Here is a 10,501-nt window from a genome sequence, read left to right on the forward strand (position 1 = left end):
CCAGGCCTGTAGCGTTGCCTTGGGTTGTTGTGACCAAACAACAGTGACCCAGCACTTGGCCCTATTGAAACTCATGCCGTTAACCTTGACCCATCAATCCAGTCTGTCCAGCTCCCTCTGTAGTGCCTTTATCCCCTCAGGCAGATCAAGACTCCTTCCCAATTTGGTATTGTCTGCAAACTTACTGAGGGTGCACTCAATTTCCTCATCAGGATCATTATTAAAGATGTTAAATAGAAGCAGCCCCAGTACCAAGCCCTGGGGGATACCACTTGTGACCAGCAATAAACTGGATTTAACTCCACTGACTACAACTCTTTGAGCCCTGCCATCCAGCCAGTGATTCACCCAGTAGAGCATGCACCCATCCAAACTCTTGGCAGCCAGATTCTCCACAAGAATGTTGTGGGGGACAGTGTCAAAGGCTTTACAGAAGTGCAGGTAGGCCACATCGACAGCCTTACCTTCATCCACTAAGTGGGTCACCTTGTCATAGAATGAAATCAGGTTTGTCAGACAGGATCTGCCATTCATAAACCCATGCTGACTGGACCTGATCCCCTGGTTGACTTAGTAGATCCATGATGGATGGCTTTTTAGGTTATCTTCTTCATAATCTTCACTGGCACTGATGCGAGACTGATAGGTCTGTAGCTACCAGGATCATCTTTCCGGCCCTTTTTGAAGATAGGCCTTGTTTGCCAGTCTCCAGTCTGCTGGGAAATCCCAGTTAGCCAGGACTGTCAAAGGATGATGGAGACAACCACATCCACCAGTTCCCTCAGCGCTCTACAGTGCAATCCATTAAATGCTTCCTATAAGCTTGGGAAATCATTTCCACTTTTCCTTAATAGTTGCTGGCTGTATCAACAAATGTTATGGAATCACAAGCAAGGATGCTAAGTCACTTGAAAATATAGTCCTTGATAGTCTATCTGTAGATTGTGTGAAAGCTGCATTCTCCAGTTCTGACTCAGTGGTGGAATGAAATGTACAGAGGTTTCTTTTGTATCAGTAGGCTCACAAACTGTTGTCACAACTGACTGGCTGTACAACTCTTAGCTGTGGCTATCAGGGCTGATCTTTCTACCTGAATGCTCATTATGTTCACAATTCTGTGCAAGCATTTTAATTCTGCTATAGTGTTTAGGCTGTACTGCAGAGGCACTAGATGTTTTCTACTTCTTGTTCCTGGAATGATTCTTGCAATGGCAAAGCCTTCTGTAAAATTAGTTAATCATTGTGAGGGTGAAAGCTTCCACAGTTTATGTGTCGATTAGGTGAATATAGTTATGGTAGATTTTAAGCATCTTTCAACATAATCCTGTACCTTCTTTTTCTCTTGTTGTAGATCAGTTCTCTGAACTGGTTTTGCCTGTAATTTAATACTACATTGAATATGTACTGATTTTCTGCCCAAGGCGCATTCTCTATTGATTACTTCAGTAATAATGATAATTCGGTGACTTCAAAAATGATTTGGTTCCAGTCATGAGACTTCTACAACAATAGTTTGATATTTGTAATGATCCTTATTCTGTAACTGTGGTGTTTAGGGAGCACTCTTGTTTCTTGTTTCATGGAGGATAGAATGATGTTGGCTGACAAGACCGTAGTTTGATTTTTAAACAACACACCTTGATTCAAAGGGCATCATTACACTCCTATCCACCAGTTCATGACCCTCCTTTGAACATGTGGAAAGCAGAAGTAGCACATCGAGGTGAGCAGTTGGTGATTCTGAATTCCTTGTGTATTCTTCGTGCCACTTGATGCATCATTTGTTCTGTAAAACAAACGTGTTTTTACAAGAATTGTTGCTTCAGAAATAAGTAGCTGGCATTGTATTTCTGAACACGAAGCTGTGTTCTCCTATCTGTTCTCTCAAGCATGTTGTTGTTTGGCTGGTGTGCTATTCCAAGTAATTCCAGTGTATGCAACTACTGGCTTCAAATCATGGCCTTCATCCTGCAACTGGGAAGGGAGGGAGAAGAGAGTAGAGGAGTAGCGATGGTTGTTTCAGATATTGTTACAGACTAAGTAGTTTTGAAGTCCTGAGTAAACCTAGGTATTGAATATTAGTAACATGTATGTGTGTGATAGAGCAAGGGAAAAAACTTGATGTCGTACAGTCAGAGTGGGAGAATAACCTTGGGCAAGGTCAAAATGTGAGGCCTGAAGAGTTATCTTTGATAAAACAATTAACCTTGATTATCTTGCTTTGCATGTTCTGTAAGTATAAAAATATACTCTAGGAAGAAGTACTTTTAACAGTGTTCATATTTTCTGTTAATATTATGAGGTAGCTATGTTTGTGTTATAAGCACACATCATTTATAGATAAGAGTGTGGAAACTTTATCATACTTATTCTTACTTTTTGTTCTCCTGTTTATCAGTAGCAATGTCTCTAATTACTTAGTGCTAGAGATATAGACTGTGAAGGCCAAAATCTAGGTTGCACTTTGTTCGAACGTAGGGCCTGTCATTTTTAAAGATTTTAAGAGTGTGTCTGTCTTATCCTTTAATGTAACTGCAAACACTTCCATTGTTGACTGCTTAAGAATTTTTTATTATGTTTTATTCAAAGCTTTCTTATCAAATATGTTCTCTGTAGCACAGACAGAAGTAATGATGCTATAAGTACTTCAGGGTCCTGGAACTGAGTGATCAAGATATTGAAAGACCTCTGTGCAAAGATCTTCCTCTGTAATGAAAACACAAATCTGCAACTTATTAGACATTATAGTCACTATCTAGTTGTTCTGTCTTGCTTGAGGCATTGACTGTGGGGTTACTAGCCAGCCCTTGTTTTGAAGAGAAAGTGATTTAACTGTCTTTTATAGTCTTCTTACCTTGGGGCTGAGGGATTTTCAGCTGTACACAGATTGACAGAAGTGTCTCTCTGATCTGTAAGGTACTGACTTCTGTCTCTAATGTTTGTTTAGTCTGTCACTTGCCCAGCACTGAAGCAGCTTCCTGGCCTTCAGACAGAACATCCTGCGTTCCTGTTTGTGCTCATTGTTTCTTGCAGAAGATTTTGTCTTGTAAAAGAGCTTCATCCTTTAATGTCTTCCCCTTTAAACAAGTTATATTCTAATCATAATCTCCCCTTTTTTAGTTTAAAATCCACCCCCCTTATCCTTGTGCTATCAAATAGAGTAAAAATTTGTTCTTCCTTCTGTTTATAAGTTCCAGGCCTGAACAGCTGAAGAAAACCCAAACATGTTATTTCAAGTTGTAAAGATGCAACGAGTACTTAATTGATAATTGATAAATGTATTTCAATTGATAATCGAAACCTCAAGTGAGAAGTCTGGTAACATTCATTTCCAGTGATTACAAATGGAAAATGGTAGTTTATGCTATCTTGATATTTTTAAATCATGTTTCATTAAGGTTGGTACTGGGCATCAGCCATTACATTTGATTGGACTGTAATTTTTTGTGAAAGCAGAATTGACAGCACAGTTTCTGATATATTTAAACAAACAAACAAAAAAAAGTTGTTGGAAGGGAGAAAAGATAATACAATATATAAGTTACACTGATTGTTGTGCACCTTCCCTTCACCATCTATGTCATTGGTGCAGTAAGGAGCAAATGCTCTGTATTAACTGGAGGCTTAAATTTCAAGAGATGGATATTGTAAATGGTGAACTCAGGTGGATTTGGAGGGTGTCAGATGTTAAATCACATCGAAGAGAAAGAGACCACAAACAGCAAGATTGTAATGAGTGATTTAATTGTACAGTGGAATATCTTGTGGAATACAATGGAGTGCCATATCAACATGCGGCATCCCAACCTATTGAGGTAAGGCACTCTGTTGGTAGATGGCAGGGTGCTGATGCTGCTGGCCTTGTGATACCTTTTTCTTTTGGTAAAGGATGTAGTGGGTTATTGCAGGTTCTGGGGGATTTCCTGAACACTGATATCGCTTGAGGTTTCTACCTTCTAGATTAAAAAATAAAAAAATATTATCCCTGTTACGTGAAGGTGTTTTTAAAGTATGGGAACAAACAAAGAGTTACTTCAGCAGATTTTAAACACATACTGACTTCTTGTTAACTTATTCCTCTACAGGGTGTGATAGGTGTACAGTTGGTGGTTACCATGGTAATGGCTAGTGTCATACAGAAGATCATACCTCACTATTCTCTTGCTCGTTGGCTTCTCTGTAGTGGCAGGTAAGATAAGAAACTGTTGATACATGGTGTGTGAATGTGGTAAAGCAACTACGTATTGCAGTAGAAACAGTAGAACATTACTGATTTGGTTTGTCTTGAAAAGTAATTAATCTACTTGCTATTCTTGAACTTCATTCAGCATAGTGACACCTGACTTGCAGGTTCAAGGTATTTAGGTGTAAAAGAATAGACTTGTTGCTGTTAACTGTGTTAAAGGTAGCTGTTTTCCAGCTCTTACCTTACTAAAGGTACAAGCTGTGTAATTTAATATTGAAAAGCTAAAGTAAATTCTGTGAAGTGTTGCAAAAGGAGCATTCCCTGTGTGACAGTATCCATTATAAATAAAAACAGCAGGTGTTTTGAACATGACTAAGTATCTTAAATATTAAAAGAAACAGAGATGCTTTGTTTTTTCTGCTGGGAAGAAAAACATTTTGAATGATTAGAGGTAGTATGATGTCTTTTGGAATTGTTAAAATTTGGAGAACACTACAACTCTGCTCCTTGATTTCTGAAAGAGTTTCCTTAAATGATAGTATATTCCAAGGTAGTCTTAATTAATCTTGTATAGTTTTCCACTGCTTTTTTTCTCCTTAGTATCTTGGAATGCCTTTTTTTTTTTTTCCCCCTTTTTCTTCTTAGTGTTTCTCTTTTCAATTTCCAAATGATTGCCAACAAAAAATGTCACTAATGTGACATTTAAAACACAAATAAATGTGTGTTAAGCATCACAATAACAGTGGTGAGGTGGACTGGAAAACAGAGTAATCAATGTGCAGATGATGCAAATGCGAATCATACTCTTAGCTGTTTTGAGAAGTTTCACTGTTGACCACACTTGCAGGGTATTGACAACCTCTTTTTTTTCTCTAAAAAGATTATACTATAAGTGAGCTCTGGAACATATTCAATGAATATGAAACTTTTATAATGTGTTACTCTTGTAGTGTTGTATCAGTTATATTTCAAATGATATAGTCTACTCTTTATATTGTATTTAAAACATTTGTCTTGATGTCCATTTGAGAGCTTTTTTTTTTTTTTTTAAGGATTGCTCAATACTATGCCTGTGTCCTTTGTTCTTATGGCATTTTCAGTCTCTGTATATATATTCTAAGGCAAATGTTGTGCCAGTGAAAGATTTGCTGTTCAAATATGTCTTTGGCCACCCTTTCTTGTTTTTAATCTTCATGCGTGTACAGATAAGCACATAAAGCAGAATTTCTGCACTAGCACTTTGGAATTCTGCTCCCACTGAGGTCAGTGGGTGTGTCATTGCCTTTCATATTAGTAACCTTGAAAATCTCGATGCTTTTCAGCATGCTATTTATAAAGTAACTATTCTAGTGTGTTGTAATTTGAATGCTATAACTTTGTAAAAGAGCCATGAATACTTCTGTGTTTCAGAAATAAGTCAGGAGCTTTACTAAAGCAAGAACCTGAATTTTAATGTCAGAAAGAAAACATTTTTTTTGTAGTTCATCTGACGAGCATACATAAACCTGTTTTCCTAAGCATTGTCCATTTGCAGAGTGTTCTCTTAGATGGACTTCTGTGAGCAGGATGGTGGAGTGTGTTCTACACACACAGTGAAATCCAGCTTTCCTAGGAAAAGTTACTAGATCTTTGTCCTTTCCTGTCAATATATTATTTTCAATAGATTGTGATCACTAAAGCTGGTTTAAGTTATTTGGCCTAAATGTTTTTCTTTGGAAGAGTTGGGAGACTTTTCTAAAGAGTAATGTGAAATATCTTCAGGAAGTAGTCCTTGCTAAAGGGGAGAGAAAGTAAACATTTTATGAGGAAAATGCAGAACTTTCAAGGGACCAGCTGGTTTCAAGATGTCCATATCTGTACATTAAGTCTATTAAAATGGAATGTAGACATTTTAAAATTTAAAATTGTTGTTAGAATAGACAGACAGAAGTTGTTTTCTCATTTATAGAGTGGATGGTTATCTTTAACTGCTGAAACACAATTTACTTATTTGAAAAGGAATACAAGACTTGATCAGAATATGAACATTCATATTTATTGAAGTCAGTGAATTGGTAGCTGAAGTGTGTACCCAGGCCTTTGCATTTTTAACCAGTAAGAGTAAGTCTGTCTCTACCAAAATGTTGCCTTTTCAGCCTCTCTTGTCCTATTTCCAAGCCACTTCAGAAGAAAAGTGATGTTCTGTTCTACAGTCATTAAGGCAGTTATTCAAATTAACTGGGGCATGTTTGTACAGATCTTCCAAGTAAACTCTGTCAAAGCTACAGAGTAATCAGTTGTGGAATCTTAGCTTTAAACACACTAAAGCAAATGCAAACTTTTTTTTTTTCCCCAACCTTTAACTTAATGAAAATATGTTCACTTTTTTTTTTGAGATTTTAAATTGAAGACCTGTAAGCTTTATTAAAATAAAAAACCAAAATAAAACAAAACAGCACCTTTTGTATAGTTACTTCTGTTACTTGTAATTTTGAATTACTTGCAATGCTTCTTGTAGTGTAATGAAGGCCATGTTGTGGTTTAAGTATTCTTGTTTTGTGTTAGCATGCTAAACAAAACCAGAATTTTGCCTGTAGCGTCTCAGATTCACTGATGTAAATTTGGATGGTTCCACTTAATGAGATTTTCCAACTTGAGTTATAATAATAGTTATGGATACCATTGCTCTCTCTTGATTATTACCTTGTATTAAACTATATCATAAATTGGTGGCTGTCTCAAGAAAAATACTCATACATTGAAGCTGATAAATCTTCCAGGTATTCTTTCTGTGCATAGTTGGACTTCTCTGCCTTAACATTTTAGCAGAAGAATCAGAGTGACAGCCATCCAAAATCTGAAGGGCACCTCACTTTTGCTGTTCACAAGACTGTGCTTGAGCTACTAAGGATCTTGCTTAGAAATTTGAATAAAATTACTGAGACCGAGCCATCTTTTTTTCCACTTTAAAATTTTCTTGCCATCCCTTGCCTTTTAAACAAATGGATAAATGGGTGGTGCATTAATGTGTGAAAGTGGAAAATTGTACAGTTTACATGTAAATTAGTGAATTTTGTTTTTTAAATGACTCTTGTGCAAAATCCATAACTGAGATAGTAGAATATGCAAATATTTTTTGTAGACAGCAGGTACACATTTTAATGTTTACCTATCTGTGCTTTTGGAAGCTGCTGTCCTTTTCCTAGTAAGTGTTGAAGATATCACTGGGGTGATGTTGCTTAGGGGAGAAATACAGATATTACCATCTTGGCTGTTTAAGAAAAAAGTTGGGTAATATTTGCTTGCTTTGAGAAGTGAAGGGCATGTTGTGAAGGGGTAGCTGTAAAACTTTCTGATGGTATCTGGCAAGTAACTTGTGCTGAAGAGAAGTGAAGATCAGCTGTTGTTCATCAGTCCAGCAGGGTATTTTGTTTAGATATTGCAAATGACTGCTATTTTAGTATACATATAGATCTGTGTTGATACATAGTTATGGTTGTTTTTTTTTTTAAATTATTCTACATTGCTAGTACAGATGATGTTTTACTTCCAATTTTCTTTTCTCTTAGTTTACGATGGTATCAACATCCTACTGAAGAAGAACTACGGATTCTTGCAGGGAAACAAAGAGGGAAAAGCAAGAAAGATAGGTAAGTACTTGTTTTAAGCTTCTTTCTCCTAACCCTTTTTTTTTCTTTTTTTTTTGTATGATCTGTATGACAGCTTTAGCCAACTTCTGTCTTCTGTGATTCTAAAACTGCTTGTGGCGTATGACTGCAATACTTGTGTTGTCATAGCTCTGTACTGAACTGTGTTCTTTTGTTTTAGTAGAGAATTGAACATTTCCAAATTGTGCAGCAGTGAATGATTCCCAGTTCTTAAATGTTATTTGTGAAATTGCTAATTGGGTTACAGGGATTGCTTTAATCAGTCTACTCGTGTCATGGAGTATGAGGAAAGCAAATTTTCTGTAGGGTTGAAGCTCCTCGCTTTTAGGCAAAATTTGAGTGTACTTGAATACAGGATTCTTGTTCTGAAACCATTACTCTCTTACACAATAGTGATAAAAGTAAATGTGCTCCTAGAATTTGAGTTATTTCCAGTGGAAATATTACTCGCCTTGCATGAAACATTGGTGTAGAACTTTATTGTGATTATTGTGAAAAGTTCACTCATGTTCAAAAAAAACAAATTCAGACTTGAATAGGTGAACAGAAGGGCTACTAGGGTCATGCAGGAAAGAGCATGTTTTACAAGAGCTATCTGGAACAGCTTGACTTGTTTAATCTAGCAGAAGGAAAACAGGGAGTGATGAGATAACTGTCCATCAACTTCAGCTGGAAACAAGATTCTCACATTCAATCATGAAGGTCTCCAACAGACTTACCAGAAGTAGAACTGCACCAAGAGCCAAGACTGATGATGAGGTGGTGGAGCTTATTGTGGTGGTTAAAAGATAAATAAATAAAAAAAAAAATCAGAATTGACTGGGCTTAAAATAAACAGCAAAAGGCACTCTGTCTTTCTTTTTGATTTCCTTTAGTTCTTTTCCTATAACTCTGATATAAAATACTGTCATACAATTCCTAACACCTGTTTTAATCCACATATAGTCTATTCTTCGTGCATTTTTTTTTTCTGGAGTTAAGTTACTCAAGAAACTTATTTGCTGTGTTTTGGATAAAGCCTTAAGTATTCCCTTAACATAAGTATCTTTCATTTTACATATCTGTCACAACACTCTTAAGTTCAGACATTAATTATCTGACAATTATTTAATGACAATTATTTAATGACTAATGACATTAATTATCTTGTTTTACTTCAACTTGTTAAAAGAACTGTGAATAGCATTACATTTTATGTAATGCTCATCTAATCAGTAATATTTGTATGTAAAATATGACAGAACTAAATGTTTACATCCATAAATAGGAGCCTTAAACAAAATAGTTTTACTTTGCTAATGTATTTTCTTAGTGTTGCCATTCTTCTGCTTTCTAAAGCACATGTGTCCGCTTTCAGCAGAGTAATTGCATACTCAGTGCTGAGTAGAAATGGCATGTTAATTTGTACTGATATCTAAGTTTTAACTTTGCAATCTTTGGAAAATGTACTGTGAAAAGTAGCAGGAAACTGTATCTCAAGGCGCATAAATACAAATCACTTTTCAACTATTAAAATGCTACATTTTATACTTCAAATGTGATGCATGTTTTCGTGTCTATGCAAATTTTGTTGGTGTCACTCAATTATTATCAGATTGATAAAATATATTAATATGTAACCAAGAAAATAGTTATAATAGTTGTAGGCAGTTGTTTGTAGTCAGGTGTTATTGGCAAGTCCTCATTTAGACGTGGACACATTTTTGAGAGGTGCTTTAGATTTTTGTCCTTATTTTTCAGTTTGTCCATTAAAATTCTTGTGCTTTGAGTGATAGTAAGATAGTAATTACTCTTTCATATCACATGAAAAAGTAATACTTATTGACTCTTTCTGGTTGTATTCTCAGCTTACATGATAACTAAGAGGACCTTACTCTTAAAAAAAATTCATAGTTGAATAAACTTTTTAATGCTCATGTCCCAGTAGCTCTTCTTTCTTTGGAAAATCCACCTTTCCTTCTCTGATTTCAGAGGTGCTGTTTTATTGTAGTCCTCTGGGGGGTTTTGAGCTTGTAGTATGGCTTATTTTCACAGAATCACAGAATTGTAGGGGCTGGAAGGGACCTCCATAGATCGAGTCCAACCCCCCTTCAAAGTAGACACCCTACAGCAGGCTGCACAGGTTGGCACCAAGGTGGGCTTGAATATCTTCTGAGGAGGAAAGTCCACAACCTTTGTGGTCAGCCTGTTCCAGTGTTCTGTCACCCTCACTGTGAAGGTCCTTTGCATATTGGTGCAGAACTTCCTGTGCTCCAGTTTATGATCGTTTCCTCTTGCCCTGTTCCTACAGACCGCTGAAAAGAGGTTGGCCCTTTGAATCCCATACTTGAGATATTTGTAAACATTGATCAGATCCCCTCTGAGTCTTCTTTTTTCAAGGCTGAACAGACCCAGTTCGCTCAGCCTTTCCTCATAGGGGAGATGCTCCAGGCCCTTTATGATCTTTGTGGCCCTCCACTGTGCTCTCTCCAGGAGATCCTTGTCATTTTTCTACAATGGAGCCCAGAACTGGATACAGTACTCCAGGTGAAGCCTGACCAGGGCAGAGTAGAGGGGGAGGATCACCTCCCTTGACCTGCTGGCCACAGTCCTTTTAATGCTCCCCAGGAAAAGATTTTGAAGATGATGGAGTTAATATAGTTTCAAAGCTCCATTTAAAAAAAACAAC

At 36.7% G+C, this 10,501-nt stretch overlaps 1 protein-coding gene across 5 annotated transcripts in view; it reads left to right on the forward strand.

The window, feature by feature from the left end:
* Positions 1–4,085: 4,085 nt before the first annotated feature.
* TMEM161B (transmembrane protein 161B) overlaps positions 4,086–10,501 on the forward strand; it is a 47,918-nt gene continuing 41,502 nt past the window's right edge. For all 5 annotated transcript variants that reach the window (XR_796308.3, XR_796310.3, XR_004162224.1 and 2 more), the window contains exons 1-2: positions 4,086–4,189; positions 7,735–7,815. Coding sequence is in view for 2 of the 5 variants with exons in the window: in XM_010726072.3 (XP_010724374.1) it covers positions 4,116–4,189; positions 7,735–7,815 (155 nt within the window). In the remaining 3 variants the exon portion in view is untranslated. The remainder of the gene's footprint in view (positions 4,190–7,734; positions 7,816–10,501) is intronic.

Source organism: Meleagris gallopavo, chromosome Z (genome assembly GCF_000146605.3).
Source record: "Meleagris gallopavo isolate NT-WF06-2002-E0010 breed Aviagen turkey brand Nicholas breeding stock chromosome Z, Turkey_5.1, whole genome shotgun sequence".
Taxonomy (NCBI): domain Eukaryota; kingdom Metazoa; phylum Chordata; class Aves; order Galliformes; family Phasianidae; genus Meleagris; species Meleagris gallopavo.